The sequence below is a fragment of the Cicer arietinum genome, chromosome 7 (assembly GCF_000331145.2).
Source record: "Cicer arietinum cultivar CDC Frontier isolate Library 1 chromosome 7, Cicar.CDCFrontier_v2.0, whole genome shotgun sequence".
NCBI classification, from domain to species: domain Eukaryota; kingdom Viridiplantae; phylum Streptophyta; class Magnoliopsida; order Fabales; family Fabaceae; genus Cicer; species Cicer arietinum.
In genome coordinates this window covers 9,170,197-9,197,753 of record NC_021166.2, presented here as the reverse complement: position 1 = coordinate 9,197,753, position 27,557 = coordinate 9,170,197, and the positions used below count along the sequence as shown (strand labels likewise).

Sequence of the window (27,557 nt, the reverse complement as noted above, 5' to 3'; positions counted from 1 at the left end):
ATTTAATCCATTCAACATAAACTTAGACATTTAACGAACCTGAATTACACGTTCTTGAATGTTAATTAGGGATGACAACATAATCCATACTCGTGCGTATCCACCCAAATCCGTCTTGATTTGAACGGAGAAAACTCGCTTTGATTGAGTGTGAGTTTTTCCCAAAATTAAAAATTGGCGCAAAGACGGGTTTGAGAGTGTTGATATCCACTCCATATTTGAACACGAACCCGTCCCGCTAGTAATATTATTATAATATTTAAATTTAATATACATGTATATAATAAATATACTTAATATTTTTTATATTATAATCGCATCTCTATAGAAATATTTTTTATTTTATTATAATATAATAATAATTATTTTATTATATTAATTATAATATATATATATATATGATTTTTAAATTTATAATTTTATATATATATGAATGAATGTGGGTGGAAACATCCGGACCCTATTATAGAAGGCGATAAGTCCTAATTTCAAAATCGCTAGAAAATAAAAATAATACGGGTTTCCTCAATTAATCGAGTGTGAGAGTAAGAGAAGCAAAATGTGTCTCCACCCGATTTTCATGTCCAGTGTTAACGATTGTAATGCGTTGGGTTGAGTTTGTCAGAGGTTAATCTATAATCAAATGGGTTAATTTACTGATCATATAAAAAAATTGATATATTTTAAAAATATTATATTTAAATAAATTTAAAAATCTACCATGGTTGACAACTTTATGTGATAAATACTAAGTAAGAAATAAAAAAAAAATTAGTAAAATGAACTATAGTAGTCAAAACTAACATTAAAAATATAACAAAAATACATTAAAATATACATTTACAATATTCTAATTTTGTCTGTAAAAAATTGTTTAAAATTTTAAAAAATACAAAACTTAGTGATAAAAAATATTTAAGAGATAATTATTTAAAGAGATTTTTTATTGGATTTAAAAATAAAATCTAATATATTTATATTTTACGGAATAGAAAATTTAATTAACAAAAAAATAAGTTACTACTCTTATATCTATTAAAAAGTTCATTATCTCTAGCTAGGTGGTTCCAAATCCAGATTAACGAGTACTCTCACAATGTGGTGCCAGCCATACGCGTGGACAAGGTTATACAATTCTAGCTATGTTGAAGCTGGTTTCCACCCCCTATCTCTCACATTTGACTGTTTGAGAGTAGTATTAATTAGTTTAATTTACCTATGTTGAATTCATTGTCGGTATACAAATTGAATCCAACAACCATCACCATCATGACTCATCCCCACGAGCCTTGCTCTTTCTCCTTCTATAATGCCACTACCGAAACCGAACAACAACAAAACATTAAAAACTAAAATAAATAAACCATAATTATGAAAATGTCTGAAATCAAATTAGTGTTTCTAGTCTAGTCAAACTAGCGTTAAACACATAGAGTTAGAAGACATATTATACGTTAGTTGTAATAAATTTAAGTATTTAAAATTTTAATGGATATAGACGAATTTTAGTTTAGTATAGATAATTGAAAATTAAACGTGAAAAGATAGATTTCCTATTATAATAACTCGTGTGGTTGCATTCACCTAGAGAGAGAGAAAGGAAAATAATTCTTTCTAGTTTCTGGTAGAGAGAGAAAGTGAACTTTAGCTCTTTCTGTGTACTCCTTTATCGTTTCTGAACTTCAATACCTTTTCCTTTCACTTCTCAGAACACCACCGTCTGAGTTGTCTTTCACTCAAAAACCTTCTTTTTTTATTTTTCATATATATGTCTCTGACTCTACAGTCTCTTGATTTTACTAGCTGAAAGAAACATCGTTAAAAGGTATTTTTTATATATATTTTTTCTCCCTCTATTAAACTGCAAAATTATTGTGACCGTGTTTACTTTTCAAAACCAAAAAGGAATTAAACTCTATAGTACTCTCACACTCACAGATTTGTGTTTTGAATAATTGTTTCTTACAGCTAATTGTTGAGTGTGTCGAAGTTAGGAAGTCATGGCAGGAGGAGCTCCGGCGCCTAAAGCAGATGAACCACAGCCACATCCACCGAAGGATCAGTTACCAAATGTTTCTTACTGCATAACAAGTCCTCCTCCTTGGCGTGAGTTTTTTTTTTTTTTTTTTTTTTGCAACTTTTTAGTTTACTTTGAACCTGATTCTTAATTTATAATGTATATGGCATATTTTAAAGCATGTGTTTTTTATCCAATTGTTTAAAGTGGCTTTCTATTTATATTCTTTCCTTTTAGTGTGCTTGATAACTGATAAGAAATACTATTATAATTCTAATAAAATAAAATATTTTTTTACCATCCTTTGGGTGATTATAACTCTCTACATTTGGGAAGGCATGTGGAGGAAATAAGGGGAAAAATCAGAGTAAAAAAAAGTTTCCTTTATCAATTAAGTCATGACTAGTCTTGCCTATTAGTTTTTATTTTTCAGAGTAATAGTAATAGTTGTGTTTGTATGAGAGACTGGGTTTTTGGTTTATGCAAGTGACATTAGAAGTATTTTTACTTCTCATGTGATTGAAAGTTGGAGCCAATTTGATGTCTTATTTTCGAATTGATTGGATTTCTTTTGATCTTCTTGGTTTGGCTTTTGTAATTATGTTGTAGCTCTGTATACGTATTGATGCTTTTCCCAGCTGTGTTCAGATTAAGGATTGGATGCTTCACAAATCAATGCTATGCTACTTTTAATTGTTACCTGATGCAATAATCTTTTAAAACACATTTTACTGGTTAATTATAAGATCATTTTTAAAGTAGCATTAACATATTGTTGAATTTGGAGGATTATTGAGGCGAGCGGTTGACGACTTCTGACTGGACTGAACAATATCGATTTTATGGCTAAATTGAATAGAGAGTTTCTTCTCCCACCCTCCAATGCTCTCCGGATTGGCTAATCCGGAGGTGTATTTTGGAGGCTTTTGAGAACATAGGGGGTGGGAAAAGAAGCTACCAAGTAAATATAATATCATGTTGAATATGACTGATACTTCTGCCTTTCTTTTCCTTACTAAATTTGATGTGAAATTTGGGGCTATTCTGATGCAGCTGAGGCCATTCTTCTTGGTTTTCAACATTATCTTGTGATGCTGGGTACAACCGTGTTAATTCCTACTTCTCTTGTTCCTCAGATGGGAGGTGGTAATGTAAGCATCAACAAATTAGTTATATATACTTAAGGAAACAATATTTGATAATTTTGAGATATTTGACCCTTTGATTGAAGTTTCACTATTGTCCTAGCCAAAAAAAAACTATTATTTTAAACAAGAAGAGAATTACAAGTCCATTTTATTTTTTGCAGGAGGAGAAAGCAAAAGTTATCCAAACAGTACTCTTTGTGGCCGGAATCAACACATTGGTGCAAACTTTGTTTGGAAGCCGATTGCCTGCAGTAATCGGAGGGTCTTATACCTTCGTTCCGACAACAATCTCAATCATTCTTGCTGGTCGATTCAATGATGAGCCAGATCCTATAGAGGTTTTGTATGAGAACAAATCTTGCTACAAATTTTGCACGGTTGATATGTCATATGCTTGCTGGGTTACTTTATTGTATTGTAATGAAATCAACCATAATCTGAACCGAGACTACTATGATTTGACCTTGGAATGAGACAATTTGAAGTAGAAAAAAAATGAAGAAAAGAGAATCAATTTAATTTAACAAGAAGAATATGAATTAGATTTTGGTGCTAAAGTAACTGTTGGATTGCTATTTTTATTTTTGTGTGCATGAGTTTTTTGATCATTCTTCCCCTGCTTTTTTGCCTTATTGTTTCCTTTATTCAGAAATTCAAGAAGATAATGCGGGCAATCCAAGGTGCTCTTATTGTCGCTTCAACCCTTCAAATAGTACTAGGGTTTAGTGGTCTTTGGCGTAATGTTGCAAGGTTGGTCTCATGTTTTTAGTAAGTGGCTGTGTTATACTTTCTTGGTTTTTACTCCCTCTGGTCTCGAATATAGGCATAAAAGACTCAGTTTTTGGTCTCACATATAAGAAAACATAATTTACTTTGGCTCTAATTAATGATATGTATCATAAAATATGCTTCCATTAATATAAGTTATTTTTCAATAACTCTTATATTCTCATGGAATAAGTTCTCATGAAGGGCAATTTTGAGAATGCACTTATACATTTTATGAGATAAAGGAGGTTAATGCATTTAACTAAATTTCTTAATAAGTGTGGAGTTAGTTATTTTTGCTTATAATCAAGACACGAGGGAGTATATGAGGCTTGAAAATGTCCAAAGTGGAGTGTAAGCTAGATTTATGATGCTACCACATGCACATTTGTTACTCACTTACTCTCAGCTGTCCTGATGTTTGAATATCATATTTGGCTGATATGCTTCAGTGATTTGTGATACAGAATTTGTATCAACTATTTAGTCTTCAGAAACTGCAAAGATTAAAATAACTTAATATTCTTGTGATTGAACGTAATATTCCCAATTATGTGAGCTCAACTTCTTTCTTCAGGTTCCTAAGTCCACTTTCAGCAGTTCCTTTGGTATCTCTTGTTGGTTTTGGGCTGTATGAGTTGGGCTTTCCTGGGGTAAGCCTTATGTCACATATTTAAATTGATCGTGCACATTGTTAGTTGATAAATAATTAAATCTAATAATATAATTCAATGTTGGTGCTTGGCTTGGGTGTAGGTTGCTCAATGTGTAGAGATTGGATTGCCAGAGCTTGTATTGCTAATATTTGTTTCTCAGGTAAAGCTCTTTAAAATGTCAGAAATCCCATATCTATGTTTCATCTCAGCATCATGATATCTGTTCATGTTTCTTTATCTTTCTGGCATGATGGTTTCTGTGGAACTGAATTCGTTAACAATAGTTAATAATGGTTGTCATGCAGTTTGTACCTCATGTGCTCCATTCAGGAAAACACGTCTTCGACCGGTTTTCTGTTTTATTCACAGTTGCAATTGTGTGGTTATATGCTTATATCCTCACTGTTGGAGGGGCTTATAACCATGTGAAACATAAAACACAGATAACCTGCCGCACTGATCGTGCTGGCCTGATAGATGCTGCTCCATGGTGAGTTTTTGAATCTGGAGTTCTATTGACTATTTACTCTAAATGCTTCTCTTCTTTGACTACTTGTTATTTGGTGACAATTACCCGATATCCTTAAGTTGTGTGCTGTACTCCCTATAAGTCTATGTTAGATTTTATCTATATCTGGATTCCATTTTTGGTATTATGAGTGGTGCTTTGTGAAAGTGGAGTCAACCATACAAAGTGACAGGGGGATAAACAAAGGAGTCAACCATAAGATCCAAGTAGATGGATGAAATGAAAGAATGTTTTGTGTCATGATTGAGCGACAAATTTTGAATTATAAGATGGTGATTGGTGAAAGAGTTTCACATGACAAATGTTAGCAACACACTCATTCAAAAGACATTCTTCAACACATAATTTATATTTAGTCCATTTTTTTAAAAATTGTTAGTTTAGGAGGCAAGCATGTTGACTTGTTACAAAATGGACCAATCATAAAGTGTGTATCAATGTTGTTAAATAGCGGCATTATAGCATAGCTGAATTTGCACAAAAGACTATTGTCTGCAATCCACGATATGCCTATCAATGTTGTCAAATATTACATCGGTCTCATATTATGTGTCTCATTTGGCATGTGCATACTTCTTAAGAAAATGATTACTTATAGAAATTTTCAATGCGAAATAATGCGTTGAGACTAAAATAATCTTGTTCTTCATTTATTATCTGTCCACCATATAATTGCAACTACTTTATTAAATAGGGTTAACTTTGAAAAAAGTAATAAATGTTGTATTGGTGTTATAAAAAGACAAATAATTTGAGACATAAAAATATTCCAAATGAGACACATAATATACTATGAAACGGAGGGAGTAGCAGTTATAGCAGCGCAGTAGCAAAATGAAATTTGATCAAACAACTATTTTCTGCCACTGACAATGCTAGTGTATTAAAAGAGTGTGTAGTTAGCATTCCTTAGTGTCACGTTTGTCGTTCTTGAACCTTTTTCTTTTTTATATGCTTATCATTATTTTGAACCTTAGTGCATGGATGTAACATAGTTGGTATTATACAAGCAAAATTTAATTGCATCCTTGAGATATTAGTTTCTTATTCACTGGAATTTTGAGTTTGCAGGATACGAGTTCCATATCCATTTCAATGGGGTGCACCTACATTTGATGCAGGTGAAGCCTTTGCCATGATGATGGCATCCTTTGTTACCCTAGTAGAGGTAATTCCTATATGTGGAATTTTTCCATTTCTTTTGAAGTTGGAATAAGAGTTCTTATTTGGTTCCATAACGAACAATTTTCTTCCTATACAATAATTATTCTATTAGTTTCTATTTTCATAATTTTCTTAGCTCTTATGGATATGTTATCAGAGTGCGTTGCAGTTAGACATCTAGGATTATTGTTTTTGATTTTGCAGACAACTTACCTTTAGTGAAATGATCTTGCTTTCACTAGAGTTAAGTTTTGTGCTCATGTTTTATTTGTTGCATGCAGTCCAGTGGAGCTTTTATTGCTGTTTATCGGTTCGCAAGTGCAACCCCAACACCGCCGTCTATTCTAAGTCGGGGTATTGGTTGGCAGGTACATAAGTAGCTGGTTCTTTTGCATTTAAATATTCACAAATCAATTTGAATGCATTTATAAACCATAGTTGTTTATAATCAAACACTGATAATATTGTTAATCGTATATTTTATCGCCGCTCTTCAGGGTGTTGGCATTCTGTTATCAGGATTGTTTGGAACTGGCATTGGATCTTCTGTTTCTATGTAAGAATGCAACCGTTTTGTTAGTATACCCCACTTTAATTAAGATAAAACAACATCCTTGTTGATGAAAGAAAGGTGTTTATTTTTGGTTGGTTTCCTTATAGAGAAAATGCTGGTCTTTTGGCTTTGACACGTGTCGGCAGTCGAAGAGTGGTGCAAATATCCGCAGGATTTATGATTTTCTTTTCAATTCTAGGTGAGTTGAAAGTCTAAGTGCAATTAATGTTTGTAGCTTGAGTATATGCTTGTCATTAACGTAATCTAGTGCATTTCTTTCCTTCAACACTAACTACTATTTCGTGACTGCGTAGGGAAATTCGGAGCAGTATTCGCTTCCATTCCTCCTCCCATTGTTGCTGCACTATACTGCTTGTTCTTTGCTTACGTTGGTATGTCTGATTTAAGATATAATAATCACAAGACATTAAGGCTTTTGATTTATTTTGATGCTTACAATAAACAGCATGTAACTTTTCACTTTGAATTATCATTTGTAGGTTCGGGTGGTCTAAGTTTTCTTCAATTCTGCAACCTCAATAGTTTTAGGACAAAGTTTGTATTAGGCTTTTCTATCTTCCTGGGCTTATCTATCCCACAGTACTTCAACGAGTACACATCAATTAACGGTTTTGGTCCGGTTCACACGGGAGCAAGATGGGTATGGCTATCTATTATATTGTTTGTCTATCTATCTATCTCGTATATAAGCAAAAAAGTACTCAGTGATTTTAAATATAAACAAATTTTACAACTTTAACTATATTCAATGATTTCATTCCTAAAATACCCGTAAGTGAAGATCCATGTGGGTATTCCCTATTTTGTCTTTTCATACAATACCTGTATAAATTTGTTTTATGTGATTTTTATTGTTGTCACAAGATTCACAATAAGATAACTTTTTTATTTGTTTTATGGTTAAATTTTAAATTTTTTACTAGCAATTTGATTGAATAGAAAAGAAATATAATTATTTTTTTATGATGATCGGTCCCCTTGGGGTTGGGGATGAGAAGAAAAAACTCCTGAGACGGGTAATGGAGACGGAGATGGGGATATTTTAGGTGTCCGAGACGGAGAACAACAGAGTTCTCCTCGCTTCCGCCCCATCCCGTTGGCATCCCTAGTATCATACACAAGCCTTCAATTCCCCGCCATCTTCATGGGTTTATACCACTAGTGATACATAAAACCTTGGATTTATACTTAGCTTTTGTGATGAGTTTCACTTACACTGACATTGTTATGTATTTGCAGTTCAATGATATAGTAAATGTGCCATTCCAATCAAAAGCATTTGTTGCTGGAGTTGTGGCATATTTCCTGGATAACACACTACATAAGAAGGAATCCTCTATCCGGAAAGATAGAGGAAAACATTGGTGGGACAAGTATAGGTCCTTTAAGACCGACACAAGAAGTGAGGAGTTTTATTCATTGCCTTTCAATCTAAACAAATACTTCCCATCTGTGTAATGTAGGTTGTTTCATCTCTCAAAAATGTCCTGATTTGATCTTGAAATAGGATCTTATTACAGGATACAGTTAAATATATCAAGTTAACTCTCACTTGCTATAGAATAGTACAAAACATTTGGTTTATAATGTAAAAACATTTGTTTTATTGTTTTTCATTCTGTAAATGCTGACTTGGGAAATGGATTCACGGTATTAGTGTATGCTTTATTTATCATTCATTTGATATATCACCACGTTCACCTTCGAATCATTTGCTTTGCTTCATACCACTGTATTTCTTTTAACCCTATATTTTACCTGTTATTCATTTAAATCCAATATCATGGGTAGTTTTATTTTTTTTAAAGAGTATGAAGAAAGAGGTGTGGGTTCTAATACATGCTTAAACATCAAATATCATAGCAGTTATTATATGAGCTGTATTTATGAGATTATTGGGTGTACATAATTATCAATTAAGATTTTATTATTATGTACATTTTATTTTTTAAGAGATTGAATGTATGTTCATTATAAAGTTTTTATTTTTGTTCCTTAAGAACATTTATTAATGTCTGCCATTCCTTAAGCTTGGAACAAATTCAGTAGACTTTATTTCAAAAAGTCAGATCAAAAGTGTTCAATATTCATACAATATTTTGGGGGAAAAAAATGATAGTATATTTTTAGGAGCCATGCGATTTGTCTTTTTAGGAGCCATGCGATTTGTTAGTAATGAGATTGGAAAGAAGGAAAATCTGATATGGTTGTCGGTGGTAGGTTTGCCGCAAGATAAGTTTCAAAAATATTTTGTCCACAATTCAAACGGCAGCAACCAGGTACCCTTATCATGCATGCTCAGTTGCTCACCCACACACCATAATAACGGGTCCATTTCATACAACTTTTTCCAAAAATAATCTGTATACTATTATTTTTATTTTTATTTTTACAATTTTTTAAAAAAATGTTTGTAAAAAGGTTTTCAAATAAAAAATTGATTTAAATGATTTATTTTAAAATATTATTTCAAATATTTTATTTATTTACTACAATTTTTTATAATAAATTTTTTAAAAATAATTAAATTCTTAAAATTCATTTTTTGAAAAATATTTTTCATAAAAACAATGATTTTAATCTAATAAAAATCGTTAATAATGAATATTAAAATTACTTTTCTTTAATTGTTAACAAATCAATAAAAAAAACAAAAACTTATATGCAACAAAAAAAACTTCAAAAAAAAAATCAGCACTAATATCTAATTTAAAACAAACAAAAACTCCCAAACAAACGAAACTCCAAAACAAAATCCCAAATAAACAAAAATCTAAAACAAAACTCCAAACATCAATTCTGAATTTATTTTGATAATATAAATTGAAATTCGAACCTTTTGAGTTTTGACGTACGATCAACCAAGGCGGAGGCGAGGCCAAGGCACCGAGCAAAGGCGGAGGCAAGACGCGAAGTGGAGGCGGAGGTAAGACGTGAAGCGGAGGAAAAGGCACAACGAGACGCAATTGCGAAGCGGAGGCGGAGGCGGGTGAATCATGTTCGCTTTTAGGTTTAAGGTATAGAAAGATGAAGACCGGAAGAGAGAGGAACATAGATTTAAATTTGAGGTATAATGGTAATTTCTTAATTTTAATGTGGACAATTTGATAATTTTACCTATAATCTTTTTTTGGAGTGGCCGCGGCCCTCCCTTATCCCTACAATGCTCCGCCCCTGTATATATGTATGACAAAAATTAGTTAACTTGATGAATAACTTTTGCTTGAGTTATTTCGCTTAATAAATATTTGTAGACGTTAAATTTCACTTATTCATATTTTGTTTAAAATTTAATTCATATACATTGTCAATATAATTATTTTTATAGTGTCAGCTAATAACAACTGTAATTACATATAAAGTTAAATCCATAAATGATTATAATGTATTTATATTATAAAAAAATTTATAGTAATTTTTTAAATAAAAATATTATTCTTGTGAAATAATCGAATATATTTATTATTGTCGACGTATTTTGTATTTGAAAGAGAATTTATAGTTTGAAAATATTGAAACACATGGAAAACAAACACCAACCAAGTGAGGGAAGCTATATGAAACTTGAAAATTTGGTAGAGTGAGTTTATGAAGGTGGACGTAAGTAAAGCCTATAATAGTGAATGGATATAGTAATTAACGATAGGTACAGAGAGCGGCAAAGTTGTATTTATTTAATGCATAAGTGAAAGAAGAATAATTGAAAGTTGAAAGGGAAATGGAACATATTCTTGGATGAGACGGAGCTAACAGAGAAATAGCGAGAGTGAGGTCAATTTGGGTGTGAGTGGGACTTTAATCAGAATAATAAGAAATAGCCTTCTTCGATGTTTCGGACCATTTCTTAATCAGATTTTCCTTCTTTTGTAACGCATACGCTAAACTTTAAGAACTACAACATTTCTTAGTGCTACTATTCACGCAGCGGCATTTCTAAATCTACAAACATAGCCGCTCTTATATCAACTTATCAAATCAATTATAAAACATTATAAAATTATTCATAAATTTATTCGATATATAAGTATATACATATCATTATATTTTAAAGTAAAATATGTGTATATTATGTTTATTCAATTTCTTTTATAGAACTTTTCATTCATATACACCACTCACCAAAACTAGCTAGGATAATTTAAGATATGAGAATCCACTTGGTGCTCCCCTTCCTCTACTATGTGGTCCATGAAAAATAATGCCACGCTGAAATTGGCCATTTCATCTTCAAGCTGAAAATGAAATCCACTACAATTCCTTGTTACTATATGCTATTTTAAGTGTTTGGTTTCTCCTTTAATTTTTTCTATTTGATATTTAATATTATAAAAATTGATATAATTTAAGTGCTGATCTAGAGTCTAATCTAGTGAGTATGTACATTCTCGTTCTAGGAACATCGGAGAATGGTCTTAAAAAAAGGGACCAAAGTTTTCATGCAATCCAATATTTGGTGTTAGTCCTTGAAAGTGGAAGTGGACTAATGGTAGTTATCAAGCAAGGAATGCATGTTGCAACCTAATGTCTCTTTCACAGCTAAATCTCTTTTCCTTTTTATCTCATCAGTCCTTCCTTGTTTTTTAGGAGATCAGTCCTTCCTTTAGTTGCTACTCAACAAGTGATCATACCAAAAAAGTAGTTAGCATGATTGATTAAAAACATGAAATAGATTTTTATTTTGAACTAGTATGCAATAATATTACACTATTTTCTTCTTCAAGCATTTAATTTATAATTACAAGTGATATAATTTTGTTAACACGTCCGTGCAATTAAATCATTCAACACATATTTTTATATTAATATTTTTACAACATGATTAATTCATAGAAATGAATCTCTTATTCAAATATTAGTATTTTGAAACAAAACTATCAATAAATGAGACAAACATTGTTTCAATCTTAATATTAACTAGTGTAGTAAGAGGATACATATTAGAAAAAGACAAACTTTGTTAATGAAGCAAATATGTAACTAACAAGTACAGTGGCGGCTCTTATACCTCAAAGTCCTAGTTGTATAATCCAAAACCTCTGGATTATTAAAAAGGTGTAAACGAGAGACATGTCTTGGGCACTAGAAGAATTACCTTACCTTATGAACAATGACATTTCACTCATTTTAATTTTTAACCAAAGACTAGTCCACCACCACAGAATGTAACACCTTATTATAGTTGCACATCAAATCAACTCAGCGGCCACGGTCCCCCCTCTCTACATTACTTTGTTTCCTCATCCCTCCAATTACTTCTTCCCACCTTCACCCTTGTGTTGGATAACATAACACTTTCACTTTTTTTTGTTTTTTTTACCCATTTTCTCCCTGTCTTCGTCTAAATTGGCGCACCCCATTTTGGGTGCCAACACCATCCCATCTTTGTCCCAAAATAATTTAATCTACGTATATAGTTCAATCTTTTGCTAACACTTCTTGTGACTTAAATTTAAGTTTAGACTTCTACAATTGATAAATTATTATATGTAAATTTTATTACAAGTTTTAGAGTTGTGAAATGGAGTGGCTTGACCAAATATAACACGTTAAATCCGAGTATGTAAATGATTAGATGAAATCGACCCGTTAGCTATTGTAGTTCACGGCATATAGATATTAGCATTGGACCAGCTTGAAGTCTAGTGGGCCAACTTCACTTGGTCCATTTGTTTATTTTTGGACTAATTAGAATGAGCTAAAAAGATTAAATATTTGTTAATTTACTTTTTACAATTTAAGCTATAGTTCAACTGACAAATATCGATATTATTATATTGATTTCAGATTCGAACTTCAAGATCTCAAAATTGTGTGAATTAATTATGATTAAATTTATCATCTCATTTAAAAAAAAAAAATCAACCGAATTGAATTATTATCTTAAGCCCATTTACATTGATTTTAATCTAAAGTTTTAGTTATAAAAAAACTATTTAGGCCTCTATGTGTACATTTATCGTATCTTATGTAACATTGTATAGCATATAGTGCGTGCGTGTGTGTATATAATCATATATAATATAAGCATCACTTTGTTTGACCCTTTGGAAACCTGTGGTGTAAAAGTGAGTGGCTGCTATAAATATTCTAGTGAAGTATACTTAAACATTCCGTTGCATCTTGTTATTCTCTTCTTGCTGTGTGTGTGAGAGAGATAGAGAGAGAATGGGAAATTGTCAAGCTATTGATACTGCAACTCTTGTAATACAGCAACCAAATGGTAAAGTAGAAAAGTTGTATTGGCCTATAAGTGCTAGTGAAGTTATGAAGGCAAACCCTGATCACTATGTTGCTCTTCTTATCTCTACCACATTATGTACATCAAAGGACAAAGAAAATTGCTCAAATAAGAGTGAAAACAACATCAACAACACCAACCCTGTTCGTGTTACACGTATCAAGCTTCTTAAGCCTACAGATACACTTTTGCTTGGTCAAGTTTATAGACTCATCTCAGCTCAAGGTCAGTTTTGTTCAACTTTAAGCTTCACCCTTTTGTTTCCACTTAAAAAGTTTTGATTTTTTTTCTTTCAAATTTGACCCTTTATGTTGTTTTTGGTTTCAGAGGTTACAAAGGGTATGTGGGCAAAGAAACAAGCAAAGATGAAGAGAAACTCATCAGAATCAGCACAAAAGTCAAATCAGATTAAGGAAAGGATTGACAAAGGAGCTAAGAGTTCTGAGCCTGAAGACAACAAGGTAAATAAATCTCAACCAAAGTTTTGGTTTTTAATGTTTCTTCTTTCAAGTAGTTTATCTTTGTTGAATCTCCATAAACAGGAACATCTTGATTGGTTCTTGATGTATAGTAGTTTTGTTTAATGTCAACCAACAATTTTTAATGAACAGTAGTTGTATTTTTCATAAGGATTGATTTTGAATCATTGATTCAATTTTATTTACACTGACAAATTAAGGCTTGGTTAAATTGCTACCATTTCATAATTTTAATTTTCTTGATCCATTTATTCACTTTAAAATATGAAATATAATTAATAAATTTTAAACTGATATATCAGGTAATCAATTTTTTAATTATTTGTTTGCTTATATTATATTATGTTCTAATTCATTAATTTCAGGAAAGCAAATCTGAAAGACAAGGGTCAAGGACAACAACAACAAGTAATGGTGTTAATAGCAATCACAAGTCAAGAACATGGCAACCCTCTTTACAAAGTATCTCAGAGTCTGCCAGCTGATATGTGTTTTCAATCTTATTATTACTCACATGTGATGACTCAACTCCCTATATGATTGCTTAGATCTGTGGAAATTAAATTAAATTAAATTAAATATAGCAGCACATTTTAGGGAAGCTAGAGACAACTTTGAGAGATGATAAAATTCCCTTTGGTTGATCAACTGGCCTCATGCATAATAATTGTGTATAGTATAAAAGGTTGACATATTGAATATCATTTAATGTTTTCATATATTACTCTTCAGTGAAATCAGGCTTCATCATCATCAACAGTTCAGCAATCACCATTTTTCTTATGTCATTTTTTTATGGCTTCAAACGAATAATATGTCCACATCAGTTAGATAATTACCAAAGATCAAAAGATATGCCCCTAAATTGATCAAACAAAATAAATATTTTTATCATATTGTTGTTGAGTATGGTTTATAAACAATGATAAATAGGTGGAATCAAATGAGCAGGACAATTTAGTTGTTTATTTTAATTTCTTTTTTATAAAAAAAAAAAAAAAAGTATTCAAATGGGTCGATTGGACTTGGTTGTTTTCAACTATCTGTGTAATTATTATATTAACACAATAATCCTTGATCAACTTAAAGAAGCAAGTAATTAATAAAATAATAACAACTAAGGAGTGTTGTTCAAATGAAAAGTAAAAGAATGGATGAGAATAAGATGTGACACAGCACAAGGTTTACTTTTATAAAAAAACTTGCAATCAATGTGTCTCTGCATTTTTATTTATCACTTTAGACATACATGACACCTTAGGGATATTTTTTGTTTCATTAGAAGCAGAAGAATTTTTCTCATGGCCCATTGTATTATTCGTAGCTTAACTTTTTTCTCTATTGCCACTAAAGAAAAAGACTCTTTGTAATTTTCGTTTGTCTTTTTTATTTTTTTTTTCTCACTTTAATTTTATTTAAGTTTATATATATTTTTGTTCCTTCAAAATAAATATATCACTTTTTGTTTTTTTATCCTTCTTGTTTTACTTTAACTCTTGTAAAATTTGTTTATACTAGAATTAATCATGTAGTATATCTATGATAATTATTTTAGTCATTAAATGTAATGGATATTAAATTGCCTAAAATAAAATATTTTATATATTACATTCATTAGTTCTAACATACACAATTATTATAGGAATTAAAATAAAATAACAATAATGTAAAAAATGATATATTTGTAAGGACAAAAAAGTTTTATCACAATTACATGTACTAAAGCAAAAAGGAAATATATTTATATAAACAAAAAAAAAAAATTAAAGGACTAGTGTCTTGACATGAGTTCCACTGGAGGAGTCTTAATTTTATAAAATTTGGTATTAAGTAGACACCTTAATTAAGGGGAAAAAAGTTAAAATAGTTCTTTAATAAAAGATGTGTTCTTAAATATTTTCTCTCTTTACAAGATTTATATATTTTTAATATTGAAATAAAATTATTAATAAATTATATAGAGTTGTTAGTGGGATATATAGTGAATTTTTTAGGTGTTAGGTTGTAGACATTGAGTGTTTATGAATTATTATTAAAAAATTATAAATAAGTGATGTTAACATATGAGATCTATTAAGTATTTAAAAATGAGTTTCTCTATTGATGATGATCTAAGGGTAAAATAACTAAATAAAATTGTCATGGAATATTGTATTTAATTATTTCAAAATTCAAAAATGATTTTAAAAGTTGCATATTTAACTAAAAAATTCTATTTTTATTTTCACGCAAAACTATTAAACCTTTTATTTATTTATATAAGAATATTGCATTAAATGGTATGAATAAAAGTATATTATAAATTTTAAATATTTGGTATAATGATAAAAAAAAAGGTATATCTTATATTTGAGATTTTGAATTGAAACTCTATTGATATTTTTAAAAGAATATAAATATAAATCTTTGAATTTGATGTTATTTCTACCTTGACTCATCTTCTCTTAATTTTTTCTTATAAAAAATAAATTAACATATAAGTATAGTATAGTATAGGACAATTGTAGCCAGCTCACCGGCCACTCGTGCACTTCCTACGCATGAAAGTTAGTTGGTCTGCACGAGGGGTCTTTAGATTCCATCATACATCACATAGAATTCCTTCCACAAGGCCCACCAATCTTTGGCTTCTTTTGCTTTTTCCCCTTTCTCTCTAGTGCTTTCTTATACTATTGTTTTTTAAATCCCTAACATTACTCCCTGCTTTCTTCCCTTTCTTTCTTTTATGTTTCATAATGTTCACCTTTTATTATTTTTTTCCCTCCTCTATCATTGTTCATCATAATCATACAGGATACTATAACGCATAGATATTCGACCAAACCATGCTTTTCTATTTCCAGATTGCACTCATCACTTTATATTTTCTCTTTCACACCACACTGTCTCACAACATTATCAATGTAACATAGAAGTAAAAAGATAACAAATAAAAATAATATATAAGTTTTAATTATGTAACGAATTTCTATTCATTATCAATGTAAAATAAATTTACTATATTTTTTCTCAATAAAATTATTAATCCTTTTTTGGAAGCAAATTCAGCCAAGTATTGCTTGGGATTAAAGTGTATATGTACGGAGAACAATCATCATGGAGGTACGGCAGAAACCGTTATTGGGCTACCTAATCTAACAACTATGGGCTATGAAACAATGGGCCAATCCAACACATTTTAATTTTTTTTCTTTTCATTCTCACATTTCATTTCTTTACGCGACTTTACCTTATCAATGTTTTTCAATTAATAATTTGGTGAGATTTGATTAAAAGCATATATAGTTTTTATTTTCACAATGCTACTAAATATCAATTAAACTCAAGTTTTATTCCCTCAATTTAATAAAATAAATAATTTATAATATATAAAGTTTAATTTTTTTAAAGTTTTAGCTAAACTTATTTCATTTTATTAGATTTATTTATTTAAATAAAAAATTTATCAATAATTTTTAAACGATATAAGAATTATTAAAGATTATTTTAATATTATTTCAAAATTCACGTATCAATGTTGAAATTGACTTACTTTTTTACGATACTACCTATATTAAAATAGAGGTCAATAGATTCGTTCATTGGATCCAATCTATTTTAACGGCTCTACTTTAAAGTAGTTAAATTTTATTGTACACCTCAACTTTTGAATTTAATTCTATAAATATTGTATTGATAAAAAATATTTTTGATTGCATACATGAAAAATAACATTATAGAAAACTTTTCTTTATAAAAAAGTTAGAGTAAAGGAATCATATTCAATTCAACATATAGAAAATTATGAAATTTAGACAACACTTAAAAAAATATTTATATTTATTTTTCTTTAATGAGACTAGTGAGTTTGAACTCACAACCACTTGGAGTTAATATTATATGAAGCTTTAATGCATAAAGTAAAAAAATATATGTCAAATAAACATGCACAAAACAGTAATAAACATGCACAAAACAGTAATCAAATATAATCCAAATAGGCAAATACTTTTTTTTTTAATATATTTTGTCATGGAATCAGTAATAAACATGCACAAAACATATGATTTATGGAATAATAGACCAAACTATATATGCCAATTACATCTGAATTCTCAACTTTAAAAAAACTCACCACAAAGTTAAAGTTCTCTTCACAAACTTGCCTCACAGATATTATAAGTACATAATAATTAATAAATAAATAAAAAACAAATAGACAAGGGTATTGTAACATTGCCATTTGATGCCAAAAAAAGGTCATCATTAGGACTAATATTGCCAATGCAAAGTTGCATAATATTACTCAGATGTTGTGTTCTCAATCATCATCCCTTGAACTTGCTCATGCTTGTGAAATTGGCTGAAATTACCCTTGTGCTTGAAGAGTTGATTATGGTGGTGTCTACAATATAGACTATGTTCATGTGTCACATAATTTGATGGACTAATTACACAACCTCCATGTGTGCACCTAAAGCAAGACTTATGGTAAGATTTCCCATCAACACCCACCTGAAAAATAACACTACCCCTGCCATCAGTCAAATGGAAATAATTTGGATCCCAATGAATATATGCTAAGATCTAGGATATTTAATGTTCAAATCATATCTCATAAGGATTTGAACCATATATTTGGTGGACAATTTGTGCTGGTATGAGCTGTGGTATTTTGAACCTGTTAATTAAATTAAATTTTGGCTCTTAGTTCTTTAATTTATTTACCCTCTTAATTAATTAATTTAGTATTAACTTCAGAAAATAGCCGTTTCCTAATGGAAAATCTGAATCATTGTTCCCAGCTCATTTCATGGGTATATATTTTTTCAATTTCTAGTTCTGCTTCTATATTTAGTAAATTAATGTAATAAATGAATCATAATATATATTCACATGTATAAAGGTCTAAAATTTGGTAAAGAATACATGAACAAGGGAGATTCTCAGTTGTGGTTTAATCTAAATAGTATATCAGAAAAAAGATGGATAAGGTTCTTTAAAGTGAAAAATAAGAATATATTCACCATTAATTTCACTTAAAGTGTACCATGATGTTAACTTCAAAAATAAAATTGAAGGATAGGATTCCCTCTTACTCACTTTAGAGGAAAACTTACTTTTAAAGGGACTTTTCACTATCAGTTGAAGTGTACTGAAGATAATTAAGTTATATACCTTTTCAATAGGGTACACTGTTTTCTTGCAACCAACACATTTTTCTTGAGTTCCAATAAACAATCTTGAAACCTTTTTATTCGCTTGGACCTGTTACATGATTACTAGAGACAATTTACTATGTGCAGGGGTAATTAAAGAGACAGTTAGCAAAAACCTACTACCAAAAATTCGACTTACAATAACTGATTTAGAGACCAAAATGTCAAATTGACTAAACAACTAATGATTTAGTGACATTTCATAAATTGATCTTTAAATCGGTCACAAACTCTTTTAGCGATTGATTTAATTTCTAATTTGAAAAATAGGTCGCTAAATCAATTGTCACATACACCAAAATATTTTGGTTTGGTCTCTATCCTGAAATTTTAGTAGTTTATGTTCATTAAGAATGACTGAAAACCTGATCAGCAGATCTTTCAAATCTAGCAATTCTTGCTATACCTACAAGCAATAATAGAAGTATGTATTATTAGAACTTAGAAAAAAATGTATATGCTTAAGAAACAAGTATTTAGAAGCTATTCATTCACCTTCAAAACTTTTGTCCAAACTTCCAGTCATTTTAAATAGTTGATCAAAATGAGGCTTACAATATAAAACACCCTCATAGGAACAATAATTGCTCAGCTGCACCAAGCATAAGAAAAAGAGGATTAATAATATTTTCATTTTCATGCATAACACAACTTATTTATTTATTTATTTATTTCAAACTTTATTGAACAGAAAATTGTCACATAGTACTCCATCCGTAACGGAATATAAAAAAAAAAATTAAAAAATTGATGTATTTAATTTAAATTAACGAAGCATCGGGAAAATTAAATATGGACTTATGTTGTTTGATCTCACCTTGAGGGTACCCTTGCAGTGGTGGCATTTGAAGCAAGACTTGTGGTACACTTTGTTGTCAGCAGTGAGTTGTTCCACCCAGTAGACTTTCTTTTCACATACTTTACATTTCTGTGTAGTGCCTGTGAATGATGCCATCTCAAATTAAGAGTTTAAATTCTAACTTCGAGGTTTGAATGAATTTATGAGTATTTCTCTCTTGCTTGCTTCTTTTTTTTCCCTTTCAAATTAGTGATCATGTTCATTGGCCTACATTTAAGACTTAAACTAAATAATAGTAACAATATTAATAATAATATGTTAGCTGTACTCATAATGGCTAGTTTGATGATTTAATGTGGAGATCTAGCTGATAACGGCTCTGGGCCACCCCTTGCACTGGGGAGAGCCTATGCTGAAATTCTAAGAAGACAAACTAAAAAATAAAAAACTTTTAATTGAAAAAATATTTAATGTTATCAATACATACATACATTTAAATATTATATATTTCAATATGATATTCTTTTTTTTAATCAATGATTTATCGCACTTTTTAAAAATTTCTTTTTTATCGGTATAAAAGATGATATATATCACTATAAATCCACAAACAATTGTCTGGATTTCAATCTGAGACAATTTCAAATCTAATAATATCGATATTTGTGAGTTGAACTAAAATTTAAAGAAAAAAAATCTTAACTATGGAGTAATGATTTTATCTTTCTTTTTATCTTTTCAAAATATTAGCCGAATGATTTATGGTTTGGATAAAAAAAATAGTCAAAAACGCTGGATGCATTGCCCAATTTAAATTTTATAGTGGTTTTGACCCAAAAAAAAGGCAACAAGTGTGGCCCATTGTGTTAAACTTTAAGAGCTCGTCCAAAGTTATATGAATTATGACAAAAGTTTGTGATTGATAACCGTAGGAATAACCTGTCAACAAAAAACCGTAGACATAACTAAGTGAATGATACTTTTGCATATACTTCATTCTACATTGATTATTGAGAGTGCAAGAACTTCACATAAATTTAGAAATTAAGATGACAAGAGGATATGGAGAAGCATATATACATAAAATTATTACCACATCCTCACTCATATTTGGCAGTAGAAAGCTTACCTACTTAATTGTGTCAAAAAGAGAGTATATATTTAGATTACTAACTACATTTGTGACATAACAGATTTCTTGTTCACCTTGTTTGAAAATGATAGTAGAAATAATCAAATGGTAGTTGGGTTGTCCCAAGAATAAATTTAGATGTGTGTTTATATAGTCCTAAATTGTGGTTGTATTCGCGGTTGAAGATATGTTGAGAATCTTGATTTTGTGTCTAAGTACGGTTAATGTGACTCCAATTGAAGTTGCAATGTATGATACTTCTAAAAGTTTATATTGCAGTTGCAGATTACTATTTAGAACTACTGCTATTTTTAATTTTTGTGTATCTATATAGTCATGCCTCAACCGACAAATCTGTATCAAAATGATGGTTTTAGATCCTCTATTTCGATCTTTCTAAAATGTGTCCTTAACTTTCTTTTCTGCCATTCTTTTCTTCCTTCCCATCCTGGTCAAGAAATACATAGAAAGTCTATCATCATTTTCTTAAGTTTGCAAAATACACCATTCAAATTAAGATAATCTATATATTGGAACCTTGTACTCACATAGAACCATGTGCTGCAGAGCTATAAAATATTTAGACACTACAGTTTTTCAGGAACAGAAATGATGCCTCAGAATCCAATAACTCGACCACAATTTCACATGAACAAGATGTTTCAAAGCCAGACAAGTACTTAAAATTCAAATGCAACTAAACTTTCTCCACGGAATAAGGGGGAAAGTATAATTTTTCCCAAATATTGAAAATGAAATTCCTCAAATAATTAACTAAAATTTTATCGGAAAAACAGAATTTTAGCCCAACCCAGAATTGATAAAAGCATCTAAGAAAGACAGTAGAATATGAAGAATGAATTTCAGTGTGAGGAATATAATTTATGAATGTGAGGTCCATGCCCTGTAATTAAACAACAATAGGGAATGAGTCAGTTCTGTGAGAAGGGAAGTTGGAGAGTAAGTTGAGTCCCACATTGGTGAAAGTAAAGATGCAAGAGTGTTTTAGAGAGTATAAATATAGAGGAAGTGGCAACGTTGTAACATACTTACCTGGATGGGGTCAATGGATTATCATGAAGGTCTATGGCCTAGGTTGGTGACCTCCATTGCACAAAGGAGGGGTGCCCGCCTAAGATGTCCTCAAGTAGGACAGTCTACATCATAATTTGTGGCAGAGGGGGCCTGCGTTCGCGCGGCCCCTACCAAAAGTAGTCTAATTTTTTATTCACCCTAACATTTAATATTATTTTCTGTAAGTATGACCTGGCTACTTAGTATTGTTATCAAATGATATTATTATGATTTAGAAATCATAAATGTAAATCCATCTGTTAAACTCTTGTTTTTTTTATCTAAAAAATCATTTTGTTAATGTGGCAATTTCGGTACTGTCCATTAAAAATTGTTATCTCCATCTCCAGTTTTTATCAGGTGAAAAACTTTTTATTTTTTTACATAAACGTGATGAATCTTGAAAGCAAATTACTTCATAAAACTAGAAAACTGAGCAAATTTTTATAAAAAAATTGAGAAAAGTGCATTTTTATGTCTGTATTTTCACCATTTGACGTCTCTAGGATTTGTCAAGTGCTTCATTTTTAAGGTTATATTTTTGGTTAGATATTCTGACATGGGTACTATGTAAGCTCAAGAATTTTAAACTTCAAATTAAATACACGGTTGACCTATTGCCTAATTTTTAGGAAATCATTAACATCTAATCTGATCACACTTTTTTCTTAATCAAGGTACAATATTAAAACATTTAATGGGAAAATTTACCAGGTTGATGAAAAATGGCATATGATTGCCAATTGAAAAAAAAAATCTGAGCTCATGAATCAAGTTTTCAACTAATGTTTCCTCCATCAAAATGTCCAACTTTAACCAGGAACAAACATTGAAAACTGATTTTATTGGCCAAAGTGTATACTTACAGAAAAAATTGATCAAGAATAAAGGTCTCGGGATCTTGAAATTATTACTATTTATATTACTACCTCACTAAGCATCTTCCAACAATCAGAAATCCTCTCGTGACTGTAAAATAAAGTATTTACAACTCAATTTTAGAAGGACAAAAAGCAACTCTTTGACCTCAGGCGAGCTACAATACAAGAGCCAATGCATAGAGGTTGTATATTTACATTATAAGAGAAACCGTAACTTTTCTCAATCAACACAGCAAAATATTCATTTTGTGGGTTGCATTCATGAGCACAATGTACAAAATCTTTTACCTATATATTTGGTTTCCTCGTTTCCACACTACGAACCATTTTAGAACATTGACGACCTTTCTCCATCTCCTCCGAGCTTTACCATTGGCCATAGACGTAGTAGACGGTGCCAGCATAAAGCTATCAACAGCACTCTGTAAATCTGCATCAATATGGCACTGAGATTGAAGATCCGCATCGAAAAATTGCAGATGATCTTCGTCACCGAAAGCACGGACTATTGAATCTGTGTCACAGATCAAAGAGTTGGAGATTTGCACTGGAAAACTGAGATTCTGATCGTATCTAAGGCCCATGCTGTCAAAATTAGGCAAGCCATAGTCGTCCAAGCCACTAGTTCCACCGACGGAATAAATGGATGGCATGATATCTGTAGAAGACGCACTTTCTTGTGTGTAATTGAATCCTCCAGTCTTTTGAGGAGCCAAAAGCTTGTTGGCACTTGATGCGTCGGTCCTCGGAGAGCTTGGGGAGTAATGTACATTGGTTAACTGTGAATATCCGTCTATTAGGGAAGCCTCGTCTTCAAAAGAAGCAAAATTGCATTGGCTAAGTGCAGAAATAACCGAGTTTTGAGCATCATCCTGATAGTGGAAAATCAAATTTGTAAGTGTTATTAAGTGAACTGTGAATGGGAAGAAAAGCAGTAGGTGATCAGAGAGATATATGCCTTTTCGGTTTCAGACAGCTTGTCTACATGGACATACTCGCATTCCGAGAGCAGTCCTGTCACTTGCCCTACAGCATTGAAGACCACGTGAGGTTGTTGAGAATGAGCGGTGTAGGATACGTGCCTCGTTGTATCAAGGACGCAAGTCCGGGCATGCTCTACAGTTACTTCCCACATCTTTGCAGACATCCCAGTGCCGAGTATCTACGCATGCCCAAACAGAGTACTTTGGTCATTTTCCCTATAGAAACCCAGTTGTTCTTATCTACTTTCAGAAAATTTGACAAGAATGTTTAAGATTCCCATTAATCCCATGGGATATATTAGACGTCCTCCTCGACATCTAAATCCATTACCTAGGAGGTGTCTTACTTGATACAGCCAAACCAATGATCAACTACAACATCCTATGAAAGTGTTTCAAACAATCCTTTAAAAGATAAAATCTATCACAAACATGTTAAGACGCTACAAAATTACAAGTTTGCCAACCAGCGGGAAAAAGTATACACCCATGCAAATATTTAAATTCTATTAAATTAGTTCTTACAGTTCGTAGCTTTGCTGGATCGAGATTTAGTAGTGTGAGAAAATCTTTAACAGTACGGATCTTTTCACGACTCAAACGCCTGTGGAAAGCTCCGTCTTTGCCTATCTTTTCCAGTCTCCAAACTTCATCCGATAGACTTGGAGGGTGGTGTTTCTTGTACACTGCAGCAAAAAATCAATTGTGATAGTATCAGAAATGATTAAAACTCCATGCATCTAAGCATAAAAACGGTTAGTATATATATTTATAGATAAATACTCACATTCTCCTCTATGATCTCTGACAATATATGAATCTGTCTTTGCTTCTCTTATTCTAATACCATCAAAGCTGTCCACTACTCTTGCCCCGAGCCTGAACCTACGGCTCCTTGTCCAGCTCGAATTATCCGTATATGAAATTTCACCGACCACTCCAATCCCATCTTTAAGATATATAATCACATCTCCTGTAAGGAGGGGCTTTTTTCCATCCCTCTCTCTCACAATATTGTTCTTGAAATCTTCAGGCATCCAAATGTCACTTTCTTCTTCAAAATCACCCTCAAGGACTACAATTTCCACCTTAGCTGAAGATTCAGGTCCTGTACAAACAACCTTCCCTGTTAAGGCATCAACTAAACTTATCCTTAAGTTGGATCCATCCTCTCCTTCGATTCGAGCTCCCGTAAAGACAGGGAGAGAAATGCTGTTTTCGAACTGCAGCTGAAAAGTTCTTGATTCTGAAGTATTCAACCCCTTTCCACAAGTCCTGAAAAAATATCAAAATAGATGCATGGGAAAGCAGTTCAAGCTAAATAATTTCAAACCATTAAGCAAAAGCTTATGTTTCCTAATCCATTCCCTTTGCTTCATAAGCAACGCCACGAATAAGGCATGGGAATTTAAAGTATGATTGGCAGATTATTTCTTACTGTTTAATGCTGTTCAAATGCTTCTTTAGGGCCAACTCAACTTCCTCCTTAACCTGAAAAAATGTTATTGTCACATATATGATCATATTATATATCAGTAAAAGTGGAAGTAACATTTACAGGACCAAAATCAAAAACTGCTAAGAATTAATATACGGTTTAAGATAATATAAATCATATATCCAATTATTTGAAAAGCTACAAACACTCATATCACAATAGGAACATGACTTCATCTTGTTGGTTCATTTCTTTCACAATATCACTAAAATAATAAGAAGTGACATTAAAGTATGATAGAAATGGGACAATGGAAACATTTGAGGTTGCACTCAACCAAGAAGTTCTTCAAGTATTTACTTTCTCTTCAGTTCATTTATAGACAAGTGACAAGCTTAGGCGTCTAGGATAGGATAGTATCCCACTTTTATGTAATGAAACATTTCCAGACTCAAGTGTATATCTAATAATTGAAGCCAATCACAAGGTTTGAAACAAATAATGAAGTAGAATTTGAAGTGTTTCCATTGGCAGTCTTCAGCGACATGAGATGCCCAGAGTCAAATTGTAAAAGTAGTATGCAGATGCATGAGGAAGAGCGAACACATGGATGTTCGATAGAGGATTAGTTAGAAATCAGTCTGCAATTGTCCACAAGGTGTAATGGAAGGAATAGCTGCCACAAAGTGTATGCAACACAAATTATCCGCAGCGCGCAAAGCATGGTGGTAGCTCACAAACAACACTTAAATAGTCTAAGTAATTGTTTTTTTATGAGTAGGAACTGAGCTTAGTACACTGAGGTTTATAACACTCTCACACACTGTGCACCAACCACTTGCACTAGACTTCAGAGGCAAATAGTCTAACTAAATTAATTCACTTATTCTAAGATGCACTAATCAGGTCCATAAACCATTAAAAAAATTCTATCAGTAAACATTATCACATCTTATAAAAACAGAATACAGTCATAAACAGAAATTAACACCATAAACATAAAATGCAACGAACAATGAAATGAGGGATTTCAAGGGATTTCATACCACTCGGCGAACCAAGGGCTCTAGAATTGGCTCCATCAAATTCCTGACTGATTGTAACTTCATGACCTCGCGCACCACACTATACATTATTCATTACAACCAAGCAAAGTGTCAAAAAATAAATCAAAAGTTCTGTTTATAATCAAATAAACAGTGCATACATAATGGTTCTAAATTGCAGACAAGGTCATACTGCAAACTTTGATATTGCGTCAAAATGCTGACCGCATTTTGCCACAATTACAGTTACAGAGAATCCTCAAAATTTAACTTTTTGTTCTTAATTGCGGTTGCCTACTACAGTTTAAGAACTAAATTACAACAGTTAATCAGTACCCAAAATAATACAAAATGGCATTGGCATTTTTTCTTCAAATACGAAATTTGGCTAAAACTTAAATGAGAAAAATGGATCAATTTGACATTCCCCAACGACAGTACAAGGAACATGCCCAACATCAATTCTCCTTCACACATGGCAAACCCCATTTTTGTGCTCCAATTGAATAACAAGGCAATTCACAATTTCGCATTCGCATAACAACCACACCCCATTTGAATCCAAACCAAAATGAATCCTTTTCACAACTCCCATTTCCTCAAAACAGAAAACGAAAAGTAAAAAATAAATTAAAATAAAATAACCACACCAACCTGCAAAAAGGAGGAGGCTTTCTACGCTTATCCTCTGGAGATTTGTTATCATCAGGACCCCTTTTGAGCGACATGGTCGAAAAAAAGAAGAAAAAGACTCTGCGGCGGTGTATTCAAAATTGAAAGGAAAGAACAACATGGGGGTGTAGATAGCAAGGAAGGATACGAAACAAACAAAACATGACACCAATATATATAAAAAGAAGAAAGAAGTAACTACTAAAACGACAAATAAAAAAAAAATATAAAAAAGAGGAACCGTTATAAAGTCCAAAAAAAATGAAATTAGGTAGCGGTGTTCGTTCTAGTATCTTTGGAGTTTGAAGAACAAGTACTTGTGTGTTGTGTTTCGATGTTTGTTTGGTTTGGGATGCTTCTTGGGTGTGAAGGTTTGTCGTTGTTTTGTGAAAAGCAACATAATTTTGAAGAGAGGAAGAGTGATTCTTACTTCTTCTTAGTTAGAAGAGAGAGTGAAAGCGAGAAGAGAAGAGAAGAGAAGAACGCAACACAATCAACCTCAACCTCAACCTCAGGGGGAGGGAGTGGAAGTGGGACCTATTGTTAAGCGCGTTTGTGTTTTTGTGTCTGTCTTGACTTGGTAAAACTTGGTCCTACTTACACCTTACTGCTTAATTTCAACGCGCTTCTCCTTCTCGTGAGATTATTGTCTTCGTCACACGGAATTATCGTTTTCCTCGTTCAAATTTCTTAACTTTAAATTTCACTTACTCACATAATTTGTCTTTCTATTTCACTTTAAAGTCATATTTTAAATAAAT

The 27,557-nt window shown here is 31.6% G+C and overlaps 4 protein-coding genes and 1 non-coding gene across 7 annotated transcripts; 3 read left to right on the top strand and 2 right to left on the bottom strand.

Annotated features, from left to right (window-relative positions):
- The first annotated feature begins 1,683 nt into the window (after positions 1–1,683).
- On the top strand, positions 1,684–8,567 carry LOC101514626 (nucleobase-ascorbate transporter 6-like). The gene is made up of 15 exons (XM_004508787.3): positions 1,684–1,825; positions 1,969–2,106; positions 3,071–3,168; positions 3,327–3,503; positions 3,815–3,915; positions 4,511–4,586; positions 4,690–4,749; positions 4,895–5,079; positions 6,190–6,286; positions 6,564–6,650; positions 6,780–6,838; positions 6,943–7,034; positions 7,150–7,227; positions 7,336–7,496; positions 8,096–8,567. Exons 2-15 carry the CDS (start codon positions 2,001–2,003, stop codon positions 8,312–8,314), a joined length of 1,596 nt encoding a protein of 531 aa, XP_004508844.1. The 5' UTR covers positions 1,684–1,825; positions 1,969–2,000; the 3' UTR covers positions 8,315–8,567.
- A 4,249-nt stretch (positions 8,568–12,816) lies between these two features.
- On the top strand, positions 12,817–14,292 carry LOC101514073 (uncharacterized). Its single transcript, XM_004508785.4, has 3 exons — positions 12,817–13,319; positions 13,422–13,555; positions 13,939–14,292. Exons 1-3 carry the CDS (start codon positions 13,022–13,024, stop codon positions 14,056–14,058), a joined length of 552 nt encoding a protein of 183 aa, XP_004508842.1. The 5' UTR covers positions 12,817–13,021; the 3' UTR covers positions 14,059–14,292.
- A 3,247-nt stretch (positions 14,293–17,539) lies between these two features.
- Positions 17,540–22,520, bottom strand: LOC101513735 (LIM domain-containing protein WLIM1-like). Its single transcript, XM_004508783.4, has 5 exons — positions 19,589–22,520; positions 19,267–19,363; positions 19,137–19,177; positions 18,731–18,820; positions 17,540–18,067 (listed from the first exon to the last, which is right to left on the bottom strand). The coding sequence occupies exons 1-5, from the start codon at positions 19,724–19,726 to the stop codon at positions 17,855–17,857; spliced, it is 579 nt and encodes a 192-aa protein (XP_004508840.1). The 5' UTR covers positions 19,727–22,520; the 3' UTR covers positions 17,540–17,854.
- LOC113787894 (U1 spliceosomal RNA) lies at positions 21,748–21,908 on the top strand. Its single transcript, XR_003474413.1, has one exon. It is a non-coding gene; the product is annotated as a U1 spliceosomal RNA (small nuclear RNA).
- A 155-nt stretch (positions 22,521–22,675) lies between the features above and the next one.
- LOC101513422 (calmodulin-binding protein 60 A) lies at positions 22,676–27,337 on the bottom strand. 3 transcript variants are annotated; one of them, XM_004508782.4, is made up of 7 exons: positions 26,779–27,335; positions 26,125–26,203; positions 25,079–25,131; positions 24,428–24,915; positions 24,166–24,326; positions 23,616–23,819; positions 22,676–23,529 (listed from the first exon to the last, which is right to left on the bottom strand). In XM_004508782.4, the coding sequence occupies exons 1-7, from the start codon at positions 26,850–26,852 to the stop codon at positions 22,942–22,944; spliced, it is 1,647 nt and encodes a 548-aa protein (XP_004508839.1). In that variant the 5' UTR covers positions 26,853–27,335; the 3' UTR covers positions 22,676–22,941. The 3 variants fall into 3 exon arrangements, with proteins under 3 accessions (XP_004508839.1, XP_027192494.1, XP_073219510.1); XM_027336693.2 differs by lacking the exons at positions 22,676–23,529; positions 23,616–23,819 and adding an exon at positions 23,833–23,856 and having other exon boundaries at positions 26,779–27,337; XM_073363409.1 differs by lacking the exons at positions 22,676–23,529; positions 23,616–23,819 and adding an exon at positions 23,863–24,045 and having other exon boundaries at positions 26,779–27,337.
- Between the last annotated feature and the right edge of the window lie 220 nt (positions 27,338–27,557).